The sequence below is a fragment of the Primulina huaijiensis genome, chromosome 7, assembly GCF_012295235.1.
Source record: "Primulina huaijiensis isolate GDHJ02 chromosome 7, ASM1229523v2, whole genome shotgun sequence".
NCBI lineage: Eukaryota > Viridiplantae > Streptophyta > Magnoliopsida > Lamiales > Gesneriaceae > Primulina > Primulina huaijiensis.
In genome coordinates, this window is record NC_133312.1 from 3,263,886 (window position 1) to 3,286,536 (window position 22,651).

Genomic DNA, 22,651 nt, shown 5'->3' on the forward strand with positions numbered 1-22,651 from the left:
TAATAAAAGGAGGTATTTAATTTCCAGAATAAGAATGAATATAAGGTTCATCTATGGCAATTTTACAAAACATAAAAGGAATTACAAAAGATATACCAGAGAAATTAAACAACAGAGGATTTCCCGAAGACAACTTCAGAAACATAAATTCATAAAAATCACCCATGAACGCCTTAAACGCCATCTCTCGGCTAAGCAGGCTGAAGGGCTACAACATGAATTTATGCCTCTTAATTAACTTCGAACCTTGTGTTTACTATTTCCTGGTTCGTCTTTAAACCTTATGTCCAACCATCAACCCTTATATTTCATCAAATTCTAAAATTTAAATGAAATCTTTTATCATTTCAATTTAATTCCAAGTTACAAATAAATAAAGATCATGGTTTAGTAATGGGATGATTTAACACAAATGTTTTAGCCTGTCATTCAGGCTAATATACGAAATAAAAATTAAAAAGATAAATAAAAACAGAAAATAAAAATAACAGTAAACTTACAGAATTGTAATCAGAAGAAGCAAACTGGATTGAATAAGTAGAAGCTTTTATTAAGAAGGGATAAATTAATAATTTATATTTTAAAGAGAATTTTTTATTCAAAAAATATAAATTTAATTATATAAAAAATCAATGTATTGTACCATGTTAATTGAATTAATATATAAAAATTTCATTATACATATATATATATATATATATATGTATATTTAAAAAGCTAATTTGTCCTAGTTATGTATGTTTTTACTTATTATAGATAATTATAGATTTATGATATTGATATCCAAAATAATATTATTTTATTAATTTATCGAAATTATTAATTTAATACATTGACTTAAGGTAGACAAACATAGAATATTATTTTAAAAAAATAAAGGCAATTTTTTTTAATCATAAACGATAAAAAATGTATATATTTCTAAATTATTATGTATGATACGAACATGAAAATATTCGTATTTATCAGATAAAACCTAATTTTGTTTAGTGTAATGAAATGGAATGGTACCAAACGTGGTGCATACCTATCTGAATTCTTTGCCCCTCATGGTGATTGGATCTTTCAAGGCGTTATCCAATTGAATTCAGACACGTTGATCTTCATTTTTATTATCCCGAGAATACCCTCCCTCTGTCTGAAAATCAGTCGCGTTCGCCCCGTATTCACAATTTCTTCGTAAAAGAAAAAAAAAACTCGTTTCCTCTCGTAAAGAAACAAAACGGAACTCTCTCTTTGTATACATACAAATGTTTGTATGTACGTGCGGCGCCCAGGGGAGTAAAGGTTGAGGAGTAGAACAACGCCGTTGGGTGAATTTGGAGTCTACTGAGGAGTTTGGAGTGTTCTCGGCTAGGGTTATGAAGGAAGGTGTGGTCGTTCAATTGGGATTAAGTTGGTGAGGATTTCGTCCCCGGATGGAGGGAGGCAGCGTCTCTACACTTATTTCTTCTGGTACTCTTCATTTCCTCTTGTTTTTTTTACAGTATCGTTGAGGCCTTTGAATATTTGGTATTTATATTTTTCTGGGTTTTGATAGAAAAAGCTGAGATGTAGGTTATGGGTTTCGGGGTTTCGTTTACTATTCTATAGGTGCTTGAAAATGGAGGGTTATATGTCGGTGAAATTGAGGGTTTTCGTATATTGTGGAAGGAATCGTGTTTCTAGGAGAATGAGCTGATTCTGCGTTAGAAATTACGAAACTTTTTGTTTCTTCTTCTTTTTAGGGACCAAGATGAGTTCTTTTCCTATTAGCATTGGATTAGCGTTTTGAGATGTGTTAGTTTACCTGTCTTTAAGTTTCTTTCTTATTTTTGTTGTACAATAGTATACTAGTTTTACTTTACGATAGTTTCTAACCTTCAACATGGACTTGCTCTGTCCAGTTTTCGTTAAATGTGGGTATTATTTATGTCCCTGTATTACAGTACTTATATCTGGACTTCGCTTTCTTTTGTTCTGTCTCGTAGGACATTTGTCTTTTTTCTTTTAGTTTTTTCTTACGTGGGTTGCAATTTATTTATTAATTTATCTAGAACTTGTTGAATTAGAATGCATACCCTGTAACCTAAGTATGGTTTTGGCTTTTTGTGCCGATATTTATGGAAGAGTGGTTAAAAGTCTATAGCATTTCGGGTCTTTGTTTGAAAAGGTCCATCTTAGCCCTTTGTTATTTTAGTTTTGGTGCAACTGCGCCATGGCTGAAGTTTTGTAAATTGGTACATAATAGGCCACATATTATAAAATGTCATCGTATTTCAACTTGACGGACAATCCACATCTGACATCAGTGATTGTGCAGAGAGGCTTTGGAAATTATTTTTGCTTTTTGTTTTCCTTTATTCATTGCTAAATAAGTTTGGAGACTAACCAGTACCTGAATATCAATGTTAATTCGAAGATATAGCCTTTTGGTTCATTCAATCATTTATAATTCATATTTTTGATCTTGGCGTGGTTGTTTAAGAACTCAGATTGTGAACTCGATAAGTATCATGTTGAAACATAGGGTTTGAAATGTGAATGATGAACTAGGGTACATATAGGATATACCATTGAACATTTTTTGTGGGATGTAGTTGTAGTGCCTTGATGGATTCATGATGGTATTTTCCTATATTTTTATGTAATTACTGTTTCTTTGATTGCTGTTTTCCATAAGTTTCAATTCTCCTTCAATATCCCTTCTCAGTACTTTTTTACTCTTAGGTATACACCGATGGACTATGATGACAATGACTATGGAGGCCAGAATCTTCACTTAGCTGGTGAAGAGAGTTCTAAAATTTCCTCTGTTTTACAACCATTTTCTCTTCCCAAGTTCGATTTTGATGACAGCCTTCACGGGCATTTAAGATTTGATAGTTTAGTTGAGAACGAAGTTTTTCTTGGTATTCCAAGTCAGGAAGATAATCATTGGATCGAGGATTTTTCTCGGGGAAGCAGTGGAATAGAGTTTGGCTCCAACCCAACAGCATCTTGTGCTTTGCCGAGGCATGACAATGTGTGGTCTGAGGCAACATCATCAGAATCTGTTGAAATGTTATTGAAGGCAGTCAGACAGGAAGAGGTGGCCCCAGGTGAAATTATGGTTGAGGGTTCAGACCCTCAGCTTGGTAGCTCGATGAAACCAGTGGAGGTTAACTTGAAGAATGACCAGATGGATTATGTGCTTGAAGGTGAAGGTGGTAGTTTAAAAGTGACCAGTGAAAATTTGCATACAGACCTGGAGAGCTCCATGGACAATCAAGGTGATTCAAGTGGCATGCCGAATGAATCTCTTAGCAAACATGACCAGGAAAATTTACCTGTTTCTGGCATGGGAGTTGATAATAACGAGAGCTCTTCCCAGATGATCACTGAGAGCATTGTGGAGACTGGTGACGTGGATAAGTTCTGTAATCCCGATTTTGTTAATACAATTAGTGTAGCAAATGATATTTCTGTGGGAGTGGAGGTACGAAAGGAAGCGGGCAGTACGATTAATGAATTAGTGGGTGGGAATGATGCTGAAGACATTAGTTTAAATATGCCTTGTCATCTTGAAATTCCTTCGAAGTTGGAATCTGCAGATCATGCAGTTGATATTCATGTTACTACCATAGGTGGAACATCCGGTATTTCTGGGAAGGGAGAGTCTGTGTCTACATTTGAGGGTTTGGATGAGGCTTCTTTTGTTGCTGCAGGTGACAGTGATTGTGTACCTGCGGTCTTCTCTTCAGGTACAAAGATCAAGCGGCTGCCTGAAGGTTGTGATATGTTAACTGACGAGCCATTTTCTCCCCTTCAAGGAAAAGAGTTTGTTGTGGGAATTGGAATAGAAGACAATCAGAAAGATGGTCTTGGTAATTCAGCAGATTTGTCATTTAATAGTGTGGGCCGCATGAAGAAAACAATGATTGACGATATCACAAATGTGAGAGAGGTTGCTGCTATACAGGAAGAAAATTTAGAGCATGGGGATCTTGTTCCTGCCTTGCTACAGACATGCATCGAAAATGATCTTTCTGTCAATTCGGATGTTCATGAATGTAAACTGGATGCTTCTAAACGCGAGAAGGACGACAAGAAGTTTCCTCTTGATTCAATGATTTTGGTATGTGATGATAATGAGGAAGAGGGAAGGTCCACCTTTTCAGGTGAGGTAGTTGAAGTAAATCTGAAGACAGCTTCATCCCAAGCCGTCGATTCTACCGGGGATAATCCAGGTATGTTTGCATGTACATTTTTTATCTTGTTTTTTCAACAATGTCCTAATCTTGTCTCAGGTCTCAGTCATCAACCCAAATATGCTCTGATATCTGTTTTATATTCAAATGCGTGGCAGTATTGAACTCAGGGGTTTCAGGTACAACTTTGATATCATCAGGTGTAATAGGAGGCGATTTAGCGGAATGTGATGAGAGTGTCACACCTTCATATGATATACGGAACAGGGATCAGAATAAAGCAATTAAACTTGAAGCAAATAAAGAGCCAATTATATCAGGGACGAAGGTGTCCTTCGGAGTGGCTGATGAGATTTCCCCTGCTATTGGATCTGAAAAAGACACACTGTCTGATTCTACTCCCGTCATCGAAGCTAAGAGAGGCGATCAGTCTGCTATCCTGATGGAAGCTTCCAGAGCCGCCTCGTGTGACAAAGCTAGTAAGGACTTGAATGAAAATGTGGAACATTCTGCCCCTAGCTTGACTGTGCAAGATGATGTAGCTGAAGCTGTAATTTCTGAGAAGCCAAAAGAAGCGGCAGAAGGAAGAAGCACTGGAGAAAATTCTTTAATAGTTTCAGGTAAGCTATTATAATGTGTATCTGATGTACTCTTTTCATAGAATCAATAGACACAATCATGGGTTTCAGATCTAGATTTCTTGTTCCTTTGACCTATTGCGTCTTCCCATGATTCTGGGGTGCAGTACAGTTAGCCATCGCAGAATAAATTATGCCAAGATGTTTGAGCATTGTGGAAATGGATTTGGCCTACATGCATGCAAGATTCATGATAGGCACGATAAATTTTAAAGAATTCAGTTGTTATAAAATGAAACCAAGGTTATTTTAGGGTCGTTAATGTTGTTTGAGGAATCAAATGATTGCTATAAAGACTGTAAATGTGCTGTCAATGTCGAAAATTCTATTGAAGACATGATAAAACTAGGTTTTATTAATATGAATGAAATTGCTTTGTGGATGTAAATTGTTTTTTTTTATAGGTAAAAATATTATATTAATAAAAAATTATAATTACAAAACGCATTATGAAGTTAGACCTTAAGTCAATTTAGCATGATGTTAGACATCAATTCATGTACAAATATGAGACAACGATTTAAACTGCATGCTCTTCAAACTCCAACTTGAAACCCTGAACTTAATTTTGTCCCATCAATCTTCAAGCAAGTCTTATAAATCGTAAAAAATCCTTATGTTCATCTCCACCAAAATAGACCAACATAAATATATGAACCACCACAACCCAAAAAAGTCGAACTAACCTCCCTAGTTCTCGACTAATATTCGTGGCAAATAAATTGTAGCGCCCTAACCCAAGTCACTACTAAACACACTAATGAGCATGCATAAATAAACTTAATAACAACAATTAAACAGTTGAAACCAAATAACTGAATCATCTTACAATCCAAACGAAAATAGAACAATAATCTTAATTTTAAACGTTAAGACAACCATATGAAATCTGTAATCATGCACGAGAATATGAGAAACCAAATAAAACCTCCACTGGATCACTACTGAAAACCCAATTGCTCTGGCCACAGTCCTGGACATTCGAATCGTCCAATCTAAGACTTGCCCCGTGGAATGGGATGTCCAAGATGAAAACAAAGACGTGAGCGACAATCGCCCAATACGAGAATGTACGAGTATACAAACCGATATGATGCATGCAAAATGCAGTATGCTTGGATATCAAAGATCCAGTTTAGAATCTCATGCTCAGTTTAGAGGCGCTTGAGTGTATATTCTCTGGTCTGCCATAGGTATGTTTTGGCTCCCACACTCATCATCAAGACATGGACCTACAATGTCGCATCAAAGCCCGTAGGTCCCATCAGACATTGTAGCTCTTAATACCAAACCATCCACAATACAAAATAGGACCGAACGGCCCATACAAACGAAGTATATCTCAAAAGATATCGGGCCCAAAGTGATATGCCATGCATAATATGTCAAAGTAGTAAAATAGGTTTCATGCAATGGATAAATATGCAACATATAAGCGTGTATACTACGCTTGAATTTCTCAATCAGTACATTACGTATATCACTAAAACAATCTGACAAAAAGTATGCTCGTTTGAACCTAGACGATACCATCATACTTAAATCACTATCATGCTAGATCCAAAATCACTAAACATACTTCAAAGTTCTTTCTAATGATCCTTAAATCACTATTTAAAGCTTTAGGATTGTACTTGTGTCCTTCGTCAGCTCGCTGATGACGTCTTGATCTACGTGTCCAAGTTCACCGACCCCTATTCGAGTCGACACTAGCTCCGAACCTTCCCGACACTGAACTACCCTAGAAATTTGCAAAAAACCTAAAGTATATGACTAAAACTCGAGAGAGAAGCTCAGGGAAAACGGGGTAGAAAACAAATAAAACCAGCTTTTATTTATAGGCTACATCTAGAGTAGTTCAGAAGATCCAAACTCAATCTTATCTGCCATGTGTCATAATCTCATTCGTCTAGTTGGATTTCTCGTAGTAATATAATTTGAAGTAGATTGGGTGATCTATTTTAAATTTGGTGGATCTCAATTTGTTGATCCTCAATTAATCAATAACTTAATAATGCTTAATTAACTATTCTTTGATCATGTTTTAATTAGTATTTCATTCAAATAAGGAGTTCATTACATAAATCCCAGGTTGATCTTGGGGAAACCCAAGTGATTTCCAGTTCAACCAAAGCTATATGCGAGAGATGGCTCGTAGAAGGACAATGAATGAACAAGTGATCCCAAGTCTCAACCTCCTGCCGGCATAACATGAGGGGATTTGGGATTGAAGGAGTGGAATGGAGGCCTATCGATGATGATATGATGAGTGAGCTTGAACAACCATTCTTGGAAGAAGGGGTTAAGAAGGCGGTGTTTGAGTGTGACAGATGTAAGGCACCGGGTCCCGATGGTTTACTTTGGCGCTTTATCAGGATTGTTGGGATATAGTCAAGGGCGAGTTAATGAAGGTTTTTGCAAAATTTTACGAAGGGGGATCATAAACGGGATGACTTTATGAATCGTATATATGTTTGATACCAAAGAAACATGACTCAATAAAGGTTTAAGACTTTCAGACCCATTAGCCTCACAACGAGCTTATACAAGATAATAGCAAAAGTATTGGCTACAAGGATGAAAAAAGTGTTGTCACATACATTGTCAGAATCTCAAAATGCATTTATTGAAGGAAAACAAATATTGGATTGTTGTTTGATTGCGAATGAGTTGGTGGAATAAGGGAAGAAGAAAAATAAAAAAGGGTGGGTATTGAAAATTGATTTTGAAAAAGCGTATGACAATGTTGAATGGGAGTTCTTGGATTTCGTACTAAGGAAAAAGGGTTTTGGGGAGAGATGGAGAGGATGGATGAGAGGACGCGTATCTAATGTTTCGTTTTCCATCATGATTAATGGGAGACCGAGGGGGAAATTTAAAGCATGTAGAGGGCTTATATAGGGAGATCCTTTATCACCATTTTTGTTCAATATTGTAGTGGACGTTTTGGGAAGCTTGATTGACAAAGCACAAGAGGCGAACTTAATCCAAGGGTTTGAAGTGGGAATAGAAAAGGTGGAAGTATCGCATATCCAGTTTGCGGATGACACAATGTTTTTTGTTAAGAGGGAGGAAGACTTGGGCTTTTTGGTGCAAGTCGTTAAGTCGTTTGGTGATATGTCAGGATTGGAAATACTAAAAAGTTTGAGATTTTATCGATACTTGATCTGCAAAGTGACTGGACTTATGTGTATTGCTAATTTCATGCTTCTCTCTTTCTTGGTGGTCCACTTCATGTAAAAGAAACAATCTATTTTTAATAATATTATCAAGTTTCTTATCAGAAAAAAAGATATGTCGGGATTGAGGATCAATTGGGAAAAGAATGCTTTATTGGGTTTAAATCAAGAAGATGTAGAAGAGGAAGAGATAGCTCAGAGGATTGGTTGTCGTAGGGATCAATGGCCAATAAAATACTTGGGAGTCCCTCTAGGGGGTAACCCTCTAAAAGTGTCTTTTTGGGAACCAATCATGATTAAGATAACTAGAAAATTGGCAACTTGGAAAAAGGCTTTTTTGTCCAAAGGGGGAAGAGTAACATTGATTGCTGCTGTATTGAATCATTTGTCTATATACTTCTTGTCCCTAAGGTACCAAAAAGAATAGCGGGGGCGATGGAGAAAATAATGAGAGATTTTCTTTGGGATGGAAATGAGGATGAACCACATTGTCACATGGTTGGGTGGGAACAAGTTTGTAGACCGAAAAAAAAAGGTGGCTTAGGTATCGTGAATATTTGTTTGAGAAATAAAGCGTTATTAGGAAAATGGTGGTGGAGGTTTAACGTTGAAGATGAGCCATTGTGGAAAAGAATAATAAAGAGTAAGTATGGGTTACAAGAAAATGGATGGGATGCGGGGTTGGCTACGAATGTGACGTTCAGATGTCCGTGGAAGTTCATCTCTAGATCTTACCCGACTTATCACCGACTACTGAGATTAGTGGTTTGAGGGGGTACAAAATCAGGTTTTGGGAGGATATTTGTTGGGGGGATTTATCTTTCCGGGACTTGTTTCCTTCTTTATTTCAAATTTCTTCGGCTCGTAATTTGCCTATATCTTATTTTGTTGCATTTGATACTTCTTCACTTGATTTTTCTTGGGATTTGCATTTCCGAAGATCTCTCCGAGAGGAGGAGATCACTCAATTGTCTTCGTTTTTAGGCATTTTGGAGAGGGTAAGATTGGTGGAAGGGGTCGATGATATTAGAGAGTGGGAGGGGGATCCGTCCGGGAAGTTCACAGTCAAATATTTTTTCCAATAATTTTTTTCTGCAAATAATCGTGCCCAAGATTTCAAATTTTTCCATATCATTTGGAAAACTCCTATTCCGACAAAGATTCAAATATTTTCGTGGACGGCAATCTTAGGAAAATTACCGACATCCGAGATGATGCTAAAGAGATGGCCTAAATGTGCTCTTTGCCCCAACTGGTGTGTGTTGTGTTGCAAGGATTTGAAGACACAAGATCATATGCTCATTCATTGTAAGTTTACTAATGAATTGTGGGCCAGGGCTTTGGAAGGAATGAGATTGGTTTGGGTCGTGCCGAAAACAACACAAGATTTGTTTAATACGGATCTTGGACAAATGCTCGGCAAAAGAGGAAAATTTTTTTGGAGAGTGGTGATCCATGTAATTTCTTGGCAATCTGGTTAGAGAGAAATAGAAGAATTTTGAAGAATTGGAAGACAGCACAGAAGAATGTTTGGAAAAAATTAAGATCAAAATAGCAAACTGGATTGAATCTGATAAAGAATTTCAAGGCTTATCGATACTTGATCTTCTACGAGATTGGACTTAGGTGTATTGTTAATTGAATGTTTTTCTATTTCTTGGTAGTGGACGACTAGTCCACTTCATGTAATGGAAACAATCATTTATTATTAATATTAGTATGTTTCTCATTAAAAAAAAAAAATTATGAGACCTCTTTTGCATCGACTCACGCATAAGCTATTTTCCAAACACTGTAGTCCACGAGAACACTTGAACCATGGAAGGGATTGGCGTTTTCCATATGATCTGAATGAGAGGGAAATAACGATATATATTATCAAGAAAAAAAAGACTCGAAGGATTTCACAGAAAACTGCGACGAGGAATCCCGAATCCCCTTCCTGATGTCTTCAAGATCGAAGCGATAAACTTGATTTGTTCACCACCTCCTCCTTCAAATCACGTCAAAAATGTGAGTTCCGAGAAATAGTTGAATGATTGAGTGATGAATCGAAACACATTAAGTGAGAATTGGCCTGAATTTGAAATAACGATTGAAAAAAATCTTGAAAAGAAGAATCTCCCACCGTCTGTCCTCCGAAAACCTGTCCTCATTACCCCCTAACCACACACCTCACTCAAAGCCGGATAGATTCTAGAAATAAATTTCCAAGGACTCGTAAAAATAACACGCTTTCCAATGTCCGCATCCCATCCATTATCCCGTAATCCGTATTTGCTAACAACAATTTCCTTTATAATGATTCTAGAATCTCTCGTGATGTTCTCCATGGATTCCGCTACTCCCCGGGGAATCCTGAAAAATGACATAAAATATATTTATAATGTGTTCAAAACTGCTGAGATCAGTCAATCTACTCTCTAGATAAGAAAACTTTATTTCAGCTTGCTAACTTCTTAGACATATTAAAAATGACTCGCTCCCAAAAATTCACTTTCAGTGGATACTGCCCAAAGGTGCCTCAGATACCTTATGGGCCAAGACTCACTCCCACAATTAATCCCGCAACCTAATTTTTCCACTACCTCTTCTTCACAGTTGATCCTGAGACACTTTTTTCCAAACTGATCTTTAGCCCTGACATTCACAAAAGGATTCATAAAAGGAATGCAGTATCTCCATCAGTAACCTCAAATCGTTATCATTCTTCGTAAAGAATCACGTATCGTCCGCAAACTTGGATATTTGAAATTTCACTCCTCTCATGCCTACTGCCAAATCTCTGAAAATGTCCATCCCGGTGTTTTTACCCGTCATTTTCAAAGGTTGCTCTCTTAATCTCCTCCCCTTCGTAAAAAGGAGACTCAAGTTCTGTCCTAGATTCAATATCAATAGTACTCCATGGTCCATTCCACTCCTTCTATGCCCCACCACTGTCAGTCTTCCTGTATAGATTCCAGAAAAACTCTGTTAAGTGAGACTCAATTTGATCTAAATATGAAATAATTGACCCATCAGCACTTCCAACTTACTAATAATAGTCCTGCTCCTACGCTGGTTGAGCAACAAGTGAAATTTTTTTTGTATTGCAATCCCCCTCCTTTATCCATTTAACCTTAGCCTTCTGACCAAACATTTGGTTCTTTTCACAAATCAAATCTTCTGAGGTGCATCTGGCCTCTTTTCTCTCGTCCAGCTAAAGTAGTTGGACCCTCCTCCTCCTCCTCCTCCTCCTGCTTCTCGTCCAACACCTGGATCTTCCTCTCCAACTCTGCACACCTCACTCCTAAGTTCCCAAAGACCTTTTCATTCCTTTTCTTTAGACCCGATTTTAAACCTTTAGCTTCCTCATAAATTTATACCCTTCCCAAGTGGTTATAAATTGATTTATTCAAATTTGTAAAATCATTACAGTGACTGTCGATTAATAAGTTTTTTTTACTTTTACTTTTAATAACATTGAATTTATCCAAATTTTTTTGACAGAATTGCAATGATGGTAAACACATTATAGACCAGTAGTTAGGTAGGAACTAAAGGGCAAATGCTTGAGATGGGTTTTTCACTACTTAGCCAAATGATTACTTGCTTGTAAGCACACATGTTGAAGTGGAGAAAGATCACATGGTTACTCTCTCTTTACGTCCACCTTTTTGGCTCTCACTCGAGCGACTGGAACACAAACCCCTCAACAGTTTTGTTGTAAAACTAGAAAGAACTCTGTCTGCACGTTTGTGAAGCCTTTCATATATATGAATTATTCATCTAAACTACATTTTATGTGAGGCTTTAAACTGCATCATTACCGGTCTACTCTTGGAAATTATTGTGAACATTTGTGGTCTATTATTACTTACTGTACTGTTTTTATCATCGCTACATAAATGTGATCTGAGAGAATTTCACAGTACCCTGTTTTCAATTCAACTATACACAAGTACTTTCCCACTTACTACACTAATGATTTTAATTCTATAAGTCGCATTTCATCACATTTTATCACTTGCTCCGTGTGGATTCTTCGACTCCCAAAATGTTTCTTTAGTATCCTGTGATTTTGATTGGCATGAACACCTTTGATTGTCATGTTGCGGAAGTACTTTGCTAATTGCAGAGTTCTTTTGAGTCAACTTTTAGGTTTAGCTACTTTGATGCCTGAAGTTGATGGCGTTGTCTTTGGACGAGATTCCAAAGATGATTCTTTCCTTTGAGGTGGATCTTTACTGGAATAGCTAAAACGAAACAAAGTTATTGAGGATTTGAGTGAATGTCTCCAGTATCATTTTTGAGATCCTAAATATTCTCGGTAATGATATGGGCAGTGATGCTGTGTCCAGATCCTAATTGTTGAACAATAAAAAGATTCTAAGACCACATATTGATGCTTACTGCTGTGGGAGGGGATTGATATTGTAGCAGATAGTAAGTTTTATATATGTAGCTCCAAATCTGTAGCAATTCAGTTTTATTTTTGGATGGTGACGCTCTACGTTGAGCTTTTTTTTCCTTCTGCAAGATAGATGAACCTTGTATTAGCTTTGAAGATTTGGGTAGTAGTTTATTTATTGTGTTCCTGATTCATTTATATCAACTCCGGATTTCTTCTGTTGGTCTATGCAGCTACCACCCAGGCTGTTGATATCGATGAACTGAACCAGCTTTCTTTGCCTGGCCTTAGTTGTACTGAGCTTTCACAAGGTAAAGTAAGCGAGCGTGTGTCTCTTAAAAACAGTGACTTGAAAAATGTTGGTAACGTTTTATCATCATCTGTGGATGCAAAAGCAAAAACTCTCTCCAAAGAAGAGGGGATTTGTACTTCAGATATTAAGCATTTGGGAAGTCATACCAAGTCTACTGGAGATTCCATTACCGGTTTGCAATCAGTTCCCGGTATTCAAGCAAGCAAATTGGCCGTGGTATTCCTCTTCTCTTGACATGTTCTGATTATTTTATGACATTATATCTGTTTTTCTGTCAATTTGTTAGCATTTTGCTCTTTTTTTGCTATGAATCTGTTTGAAGACGGGGAGTTTTTCCCCACCAACGACATCTGCTGGCACGGATCTCACGAAGGGAATTTCTCATGAAACTTCTTTAATGTCTGATGGGGTGCCACCATCTGGAAGCTTTAAAGGTTCCACTGAACGTAAATCAAGACGTGGAAGCAGTAAATCTGCGAAGGAAAATGCAAAAACGGGAAATCAGGTGAAGGAAAAATCACTTTTGAAGCAAACTGAAAGGGGGGATAAATCTTGTGGTCCGGTGAGTCCGCTGTTGGCGGGCCAACTCATGACACTCGAAAGCGCTATGAAGCCAAGGGCCACTGTTTCTATTCCTGGATCCATTTTACCAGATCTAAATACTTCTGCTCCACTATCAGCTTTCTTTCAACAGCCTTTTACAGATTTACAGCAAGTGCAACTGCGAGCGCAGATCTTTGTTTATGGATCTCTTATGTAAGTTGTCTCTCTCTCTCTCTCTCTCTCTCTCTCTCTCTCTCTCTCTCTCAAATTGCTGCACTGTATCATCTTGCAGTGGCTCCGAAATTTCTCATTTCAGATTCTTGTGAAATTTTTTATCTTTTGTGCTTCAATTTATCCTCCAGTTGATCTAATTATGGCTGAATGGTTGCTTCTTGCAGACAAGGAGTAGCGCCCGATGAAGCTTGTATGGTTTCGGCCTTTGGTGTGTCTGGTTAGTTCCAGTCTTGCTATCATGTTTAATAATGAATGAGTAATACGTTTTTGCTTGCCAAGTTAATTCTAATTTTTTCTCCTTAAAATTACAGATGGCGGCAGGAGCATTTGGGAACCTTCTTGGCGTGCTGTTGTCGAAAAGCTTAGTGGTCCGAAATCCCAGGGATTTAATTTTGAAACACCTGTACGATCAACCTCAGGTACCTTAACATTTTGTCCACTCTGTGTTTTTTCAATTTATTGTTGGCTGACTGACTTGGTGTGGAGTGATGCAGGTGCTAAAGCTCCAGATCAAGTGAATAGACAGGCTTTTACTGGAAGTGAAGTTCTTTCATCTCCTGCTGGTCGAGCAAGCAACAAAGTCATCTCTTCTCAGGCTGTTAATCCATTGATCCCTCTCTCTTCACCCCTGTGGAGTATTCCTTTCTCATCTTGTGAGGCTGTACCATCTAGCTGCACAGCCAGATGTACTGGTTTTGATTATCCGGCTGTTTCTCCCATGCATCCTTATCATACCCCAGTCATACGGAATTTGGTGTCACATACAACCTCTTGGCAAGCACAGGCTTCCTTCCCAGTACCCTGGGGTACTTCTTCACAAAGTTCTCCATTTGATATCAGTTCTAATTATGCTGTGTTCCCGATTCCGGAACCAGTAAAGTCAACAGCTGCAGTTAAAGGTTCATCTTCTGTTTCCTCTGGTATAAATCATGTATCTCCCATTCCTGCAATTCATACTGGGTCTACCGCTCTATATCCCGAAGCTTCCTCTGTTGACTTGAAAAAGGTTCCGTTGTCAACCACCCCGAATTCTGCTAATACAAAATCTCGAAAGAGAAAAAAATCTTCTGGTGTTGATGGTGTTTTACAGGCTTCTGTGACTGCTAAACCGGCAGATTCTTTCTCTATACCTGTAATAGATAACCGATTGTCAAAAAAGGCTTCTGCAATGGAGGATTTCGGTCGAATCTCAATTTCAGATTCAATGCCCGTACCTGTAGCTAGTACTCATTATTCTACACCGATTGCTTTCACTGCCCCTTCTAGTACTTTGCCAAAGGGCAAATCCATCCAGTTTATCCCTGCTGCATGGCCCTCAATTTCTAGTGATCACCATAAGAGTGGTGATCCAATCATGGATAAAAGGGCACTGGTTCTCGAGGAATTTAGCAAGGTTGAGGAGGCTAAGTTACATGCTCAGGAGGCAGCTGTCCACGCTGCTGCTGCCGTAAGGGACTGTCAAGGTTTGTGGAGTCTGTTGGAGCAGCAAAAGAATTCTGGCCTGAAGACAGAAGCTGAGGCTAAATTAGCAGCTGCTACTGTTGCTGTTTCAGCAGAGGCTTCTGTTGCTAAAGCCGCAGCTGCAGCTGCAAAGGTTGCATCAAATGCTGCTATGCTGGCAAAACAAATAGCTGATGAATCAGTAACCAAATGTGGGACTCTCAGTGCACCTGAATGTGATACCTTGAACTCTGTAAACAACTTGGCCGATGCAATTCCTGTATCGATTCGGGTGGGTGGAGATTGTGACAATACTTCCAGTTCTGTGATATATGCTGCCAAAGAGGCTGCTAGGAAAAGGGTTGAGGCTGCTTCTGCTGCCACGAGGCATGCTGAAAATCTTGATGCCATTGTAAAGGCAGCGGAAATGGCAGCAGAGGCCGTTTCACATACTGGAAAAATTGTTGCCATGGGCGATCCTTTCACTTTGAGTCAACTGGTGGAGGCCGGACCAGATGGTTATTGGAAAGTTTTGCCGGTGGCTTCCGTGCCAGGTTCAAAATCTAATGACGTGAATAATAACAAAGCTGACAACAGCAATGTAGCAGTGATGTATCCTAAGGATATGCATGTTACTAGTCATATCGCATCGCCTGCTCAAAGGGAGTTATCTAGAACTATTGTGGATACTGGTATCACAGTTGAAGAGAGTCTTGGATCTTCTATCAAGCATGGGGAGAAGAGTTCAAAAGCTCACAAGGATAAACGAGTGACTGAGTTAGATAAAGCCAGTGGCACAGCTGCCGAACCATTAGTTAAATCGAGATTGAAATCCTTCACTCCTGCTACATATGATAGTACGACAATCATAAAAGAAGGTTCCATTGTTGAGGTTTGTGAGCTTTACTGGATTTTCAGTATCTTATACTTATTTTAGATTACCTGGTTTAGACTATGTGCCTGTGTCTTATTTTCTAATGTTTCTGTTGCTTAATGTTTGATGTTGAGACAATTAATCCCATGGAGTTGATACTTAATTTTTGGCATGTCGTGAGGAAATGTGGATTGCTTTTATCCTGTAGGTTCTCAAGGATTGTGGTGATTTCAAGAAAGCATGGTTCTCAGCTAATGTATTGAGTTTGAAGGATCATGATGCCTTCGTTTGCTTCACGGAACCCCAATCAGATCAAGGTCTGTGACTAATGTTTCTTAAATTGTTTTGCCTATATTGTTTGGATCAATTAAGGTGCCACTAATTTAAAAAAAGTGCAAGGACTTATGTCTTTTTAACTAGGATGGCAATTTACAGAAAATAGCAGCAGTATCACATTGTTTGTCACATCATTGTTCTTTTAAAACAACGTAAGAATTGTTTAGACTGGAATTTCCATTTTTCAGAACAGAAATATTCCTTGTCAACAAAGAAGCTTAGGAAGACCTCATAAACACTTTTGGTTCAGTATGACATCGAGCTTAGTTTAAATATTTGGCTGAAGTGTAGGTTTGTTGAGTTATGGTGACAGTGCCAAAGAGACAAGCAGGCAGGCATATGGAGGTTCAGTATAGATTGGAAGCGTATGAGCCCTGTGTAAACTTATGTAATAAGTCAGTTTTGGGAATGCAGTTTGTGTAGAGATTATCATAACTTTCAAGGTTCTTTTTTATGATTTTTTGATGAAATTGGTGGAATTTCTGAGATTCTGCGTGTCAACAATATTTTCTCTTTTTATTTCTGTTCTTAAAAAGCTATTTGTTTGTTCTTAAAAAGGTTACTGCTCTAGATTTTTTTAAGATAAATTTGAATTTCGTGAACAATTGTAATGCACCTACACTTGGTCATAGGAGTTATCATGTTGATTTGGTGAATGCCGAAGTTTGTTTTCATTAATTGGTGTTCTATCATGGAGGGAGATATTGTTTCTCAGAGGGCTAGGATGGTCGTGTGGAGTTTTGAGGATGTTATATATATGATGATTGGGGTAGTTTGTGAACTGGAGGGGATTGCCTCTTGGGTATGTGTGATTGATGAATTCATTTTTATGGTTTTAAATTTTTTATTTGACAAGTGGTTTTTTCGGGGCCATTTGTGGGGCATCAATGGTTTTTAAAATGGTTTGAATCCTGAGGTGTGTCAATCTGAAATGATAAGCATATTAAAAATTTTTGATAGGAAATTATATTTTATTAACACGAGACTTTAATTACAAAAAACAGACCAGAAGTCCAAGCATGATCTAGTAAGAACCGGGGTCATATTAACATAATATAAAACTCCAATCCCTATGCAGTCCATTATAATCACATAATGGATTGTCACTAAAACTTGACGTGATACAAACCTTGACCTTGATTTGCTTCTGATTTTTTGGTGATATTTAACCAACACCATTCAATAGACTTTGGTTCTGGTGGTGGTCATACACGGCATTCAGAAGCATGAAGATGCCTTTGTTCGAGTGGATGTTGAGAGAGAATACATGTGTGATAGGTCATGGGCAAGTGTAGGATGATTTTTTTTTAATAGCTGAATGATAATGGTCTTATTTTTCTTTTGGTCATGTAAGCAAAAATAGTGGCCGAATGTGGGTGACAGTATTGGTATGGGACGGTGCCAGTTAGAACTGGTTTTCCCGTCAACTTCTTGTTGCAAGGAATGTTGTTCTCGGAGTTTTTTGGATGTTTTTTAAAATGCAGGTTTTTTTATGTCTCAATTCAAAAAATGTCATTTAGTGTTCTGTCATCTTGGTACTCTAGCTTTTCATCAAATTTGAGCTCTATGTTATTCTGGGCTAATACTCTTTATGCGCCTAAATTTTGTTGTTGTAATTGATTCAAAATGTATCGCTTCTGCTGAGGATTCTTCTCACATGGATGTGCTCCTCTTTTAGGCTCAGAACAACTGAAGGAGTGGGTATCACTAGAAGCCAAAGATGGTAACCCTCCAATGGTACGTGTTCCTCACCCTATGACCGCAATGCAGTTTGAAGGGACAAGGAAAAGACGTCGAGCTGCTGTGAAGGATTATGCTTGGTCTGTTGGAGACAAAGTTGATGCTTGGGTGCAGGATTGGTAAGAGCAATCTGCTTTATATGATAATGGCTTGTTATTAATGCTTGCTTTGCTAGATCTTTGATGCTCTGCGATTATTCTTGGTGTGAAGTTTAATTAGCTCCCCATGGGTAGCAAAATAGGTCAAAATGTATGAGCCTGCAGGAGTCGCTCATCATTTATTAAGTGGGGTCTTAGGAAGTTAACTTCAAATATATTGTTAATCATATTTGATTTATGGGACATTAGATACCTGAAATGATTGTGAAGCGTTCGTATATGCCAGATCTTGTGGAGCTTAATTTACATCCTGATCCTGCACATGCCTGAATGGCACACATTTAAAGATAAAGATTAGTTGATGCTTCTGTTATTTGTGGAGAATTTTAGTTGAATCATATTTTGTTTGTTCTAACTCGTGAGAATGGAAGAGAAATATATTTGCCCATGATTGTAAGTGACACCATATGGTCAAAATTGTTCTTATCACGAGGCATTCTGCATTAATAGGAATACGTTTCAACCTGACTCGATTAATCTTTATTGTATGTGGAGGTCTTTTGGCTGGGAGCCTGGGACTATAGTCACTGAGTCCTTTGTTTTAGTATACTATTTTAAAAATCACGACATGTGTCATAATAAGTTTGCCTATATTTGGCCTGTGAAATGATTCTGAGCCCTACTTTTTCTTCATCTATCTTTTCTCCATTGAACATGCTGTTTCAGTTGGCGTGAAGGGATTATTTCGGAGAAGAATAAAAAAGAAACAACCACATGGAATGTCCATTTCCCAGGTATTTCTTGTTTGCATATACGAATTATACAGAATATTAGGTACTTTTTGATGTGCAAACTAGAAAAATATTTTCCTTTTCTGGTGTGCATAGCTCAAGGGGAGACATTAGATGTCAAAGTATGGCATCTACGACCAACTGTAATTTGGATTGATGGCCAATGGATTGAGTGGTGCAGATCAGGGCAGGACAGGACTTCCCAGGTCTTATATTTTACTTCATTATATAGTTTAGAATGTGGTCTCACAAAAGTTTGTTTTAGCTGTCATCTTACTCAGCTGTGTGTTTCCATTTCAGGGAGATACACCAATGGAGAAGCGACCAAAGTTGGGAAGCACTGACATGGAGACAAAAGGGAAGGGTGAGCTGTCTAAAGCCATCAATTTCGCAGAAGTTGACAAAGCTGAACATAGATTGCCTTTGTCCGCTGAAGAAACAGCTTTTAATGTTGGCAGTAGTAGGGATGGTAAAAAACCCAACATGGGCAGGACCATGAGGTCTGGTTTCCAGAAAGAAGGATCAAGAGTTGTTATTGGTGTTCCTAAGCCTGGAAAGAAGAGAAAATTCATTGAAGTAAACAAACATTATGTTTCTGATAGGAGCACCAAGACTGTACCTGATGATTCAGTTAAGCTAGCTAAATTTTTGACGTCTCAAGGACCAGGATCAAGGGGATCGAAAAATAATACGAAGATTGATTTGAAGGAGAAACAAGTAGCAGAGGCTAAATTCAAAGCTCCCAAGTCTGGGAAACCTCCGACTATCCCAAGTAGAATATTACCTCGGAAAGATGGCTTAACCTCTTCCCGCTCTAATGCTAGCGATGCTGCTTTAAGCAATGATGATAACGAACCAGTTGAGAAAAGCCTTACTGAATTTGAAACCTTTTCCAATGTTCCTGATAGTGCAACTGTATTTTCTTCTCGAGCTCAATCAGAAAATCGCAAGAAAACATCAGCAGTGAATACTATGTCTGAGCGGCTCAAGAAAGGGAAACTTGCAACTTCCGGTGGTAAGTCGGAAAAGAATGAAGCAGATGAAAATTTTGTTTTTGGTTCTATTGAACCACGCCGATCAATTCGCCGTATTCAGCCAACATCAAGGGTAAGTCTTTGTTAATCATTTATTGTTTTTCTCTTTTCTTATGCTTACCTGTTTAGTCTAATCTTGCTGTTTCCATAAGATCTACGCAGTTGTTCATTTAATATTTTGATCAGGCAAGAATCCCCTATAAATTGCACCTCAGTTTGGTATCACTATTAAGAAAAAGGATAAATGTTTTCACCTAAGCATTTGAGAACTCTTAAATCTATTCTGAAAGAGATACAGACTGGTCTAGATTGGTTGAAGCTAATTGTGCTTGGTTTGCTGAAACTTACTTTAATTTACCTGAGTGGAACATTTTTAGCTGGGATCTTGATTGTGCCATTAGGAGACTTTTGCTTGTGCAGAACCCTATTTTGGTTTTTAAAAAGGATTGTCCAGTTGTTAACCTCCACTTGCCTAAATCCGGGAGGTAAATATCTAAAAGCTCGTAGTTGCTTCAAAAGATTCTGAACCGTAAAAGATGTCCTTTTATGAAGCCGAGTGGTGTAAATAATAACAGGTTTTTGCTGAAAGGTAACCTTGATTCATGACATGAAAGTTTGATTGATTCCTTAGATTTAGAAGAGTAGCTCATGACAGAAAATAAAGATGGTCACGGTTATTGTACATTTCGAAGTAAGTAATACCCTGTGTGTGCTGAATTGTGTGCAAAATTTTCATTTGGAAAGTGCTGATTTTATTCCTTTCATTTATGTTAAATGGGCCGAGTACAACCATATGAGTACTAATTTGGGGCATCGTGATTGTGCAAAAATAATTTCAACGAGGGTGGAAGTTGTATGATATCGTTGAGGAGGTAGTATATCCCCTTTCTAGAGCTCTTACATCGTTTGGGAGTAATATGAAAATGTTGTGTCTCATAGTTCTAGCTTTTGTGTTGCATCATTTAGCAATCTGTTGATCTTTTACTCTTCAGCTGTTAGAAGGGCTGCAAAGTTCGCTCACAATCCCGAAGCTCCCATCCTCTTCACATGACAAAAGCCACAGGAGCCACACTAAAAACACATCTAAAGGTGATATCGAATGGCTAGTTTCACAGCTTATTAATGTTGTACACGTTTTTATTTCGCGCTTAAATTTTATTGCATGATTTGTTACAGGGTATAGTAGCCACAATTGACAGGGAAAAACGGATATCTAGGCCATGTTATATGCAAGATTTCTTGTCATACTGAAGAAAAATGAGAATGGAAGTGCTCCATCCATTCTCATTTTTAGGCGTTTCAGCACTAAGATTAGTAGTGATAGATGTTGATAGTTATTTAGGACTAGAGAGTTAAAACTTGTATTTCAACTGGAATAGGCTGTATATGGAATCTGTCTGTTTGTTTGCACAACGATTGCAGAGAGAGAGATGTCTTAAATTCTGAATCCTTTTTGTATTTTTTTAGTTTCTGAACCCTATTGTATTTTTCTGTAACCTTTTTAGTAAATTATTATGTGAAGTGAACAAGGATTTCATGTCCCTTGGAAAGCCATTTAAATGTTGTTCTTATCCTAAAAAATTTCAATATTTTGAAAAAATATTTTTATCTCTTGATGATTAAATGAAATAGACAATTGCAGAAGTACTCAAGATATGATTAATGCATCTTCGAAAGAAAAGAAAAGAAAAGAAAAGAAAAGAAATTATCACTGATACAATCAGACACATCATCACCATCATTTCTAACATACGCATAGTAACCTATGTAATATTGTAAAGAAAACGAAATTAAAGACGGCTTGTGCCCCTAATGTCGCTCTCCCTTATAATCAANAAAAGAACTCGCGACTTTAATTCATTTCAAATAAATAATCTACATATCACTATAGAAGCAAGATATAGATTTTTTTTTTTAAAAAAAATTTAAGGTAACTCGCGACTTTTAATATATACAAGTTACTCTGCACACGTGATGCGTGTGTATATAGTTTTTTTTATCATTATCGATGGACTAAAGTGAAACTTGATAAATAATGGAATGACTAAATTGTAATTTGAATGGTTGAAATAAAAAAAATAAAATAAAAGTGTGTGTTGAAATTTAAAAAAAAAAACAAAAACAAAAACAAAAATAAAAATGTAATATTAGTATAGTTGGAAGAAAATGTTGGTTTCCTTCTTAAATGGTTACTATCATATTTTCAACTTTAATAAAATAGTATAGATATTCAAAACGTCAAGACTTGTAATGTCCAAGGACTCCAAGTCAACACATACATACTACATATAATGTTAGATTATTTTAGTGGATGCAATTGGAAGCTATTGTTAATTTGAAAACGAAAGATGTTCATATATCAATTATTAATTTGGCCAACAAGAACTAATAAATTTCCGTTATCTAAAATCTTTCCACCTAAGATCAACTTATTCCTCGTTAGTTCAACTCATCGATCTTTACTTCGGTTTAGTTGCAATCAGATGTCCTAATTAAACCTATAATTATAATAATAATAATTATTATTATTCATAATTTTGAAATGTTTGCTGGAAAACTAACAAAAGTCGGCCTGCAGCCTTTATAGAATTTGTGATGTTATAATTGAATAATCGAGGGATCTAGAAAACACGATCGTTAATTTATATGTTAAGTCTTCTCTTCTGCTTTAATTTTTCTTTTTCGATGCAAATAAAAGAAATATTCGGAAATAACAATATAATTAGAAAATTTAAGTCGAGTTTGAATTAAATGATTTGGATTTATGAGACAATGTTAATTTGAAATGTGTTTCAAATGAGTAAGTTGGAAAGTTGACTAACAAAAATAATATTTGGGCAGTACAAGAGATTTCAAATCATTCATTTTAAGT

The 22,651-nt window shown here is 37.2% G+C and overlaps 1 protein-coding gene across 4 annotated transcripts; it reads left to right on the forward strand.

Moving 5' to 3' along the window:
• Nucleotides 1-1,163: 1,163 nt before the first annotated feature.
• Nucleotides 1,164-21,320, forward strand: LOC140981749 (protein SWOLLEN 1-like). Of its 4 annotated transcripts, XM_073448175.1 has the most exons (16): nucleotides 1,164-1,455; nucleotides 2,710-4,208; nucleotides 4,328-4,789; nucleotides 12,610-12,687; nucleotides 12,772-12,905; nucleotides 13,012-13,445; nucleotides 13,631-13,683; nucleotides 13,778-13,885; nucleotides 13,961-15,798; nucleotides 15,989-16,097; nucleotides 17,795-17,975; nucleotides 18,681-18,748; nucleotides 18,842-18,951; nucleotides 19,046-19,852; nucleotides 20,772-20,868; nucleotides 20,956-21,320. In XM_073448175.1, the coding sequence occupies exons 2-16, from the start codon at nucleotides 2,720-2,722 to the stop codon at nucleotides 20,973-20,975; spliced, it is 5,988 nt and encodes a 1,995-aa protein (XP_073304276.1). In that variant the 5' UTR covers nucleotides 1,164-1,455; nucleotides 2,710-2,719; the 3' UTR covers nucleotides 20,976-21,320. The 4 variants fall into 4 exon arrangements, with proteins under 4 accessions (XP_073304276.1, XP_073304273.1, XP_073304274.1 ...); XM_073448172.1 differs by having other exon boundaries at nucleotides 12,610-12,905; XM_073448173.1 differs by having other exon boundaries at nucleotides 4,349-4,789; nucleotides 12,610-12,905.
• Nucleotides 21,321-22,651: the final 1,331 nt, after the last annotated feature.

Excerpts from the sequence above, each read along its gene's own strand:
- LOC140981749 (XM_073448172.1), top strand. The coding sequence starts at position 2,720 with ATGGACTATGATGACAATGACTATGGAGGCCAGAATCTTCACTTAGCT. Across the intron at positions 4,790-12,609 it reads AAATTCTTTAATAGTTTCAG|CTACCACCCAGGCTGTTGAT; the intron begins GTAAGCTATTAT and ends TGGTCTATGCAG. Across the intron at positions 19,853-20,771 it reads GTATTCAGCCAACATCAAGG|CTGTTAGAAGGGCTGCAAAG; the intron begins GTAAGTCTTTGT and ends TTTACTCTTCAG.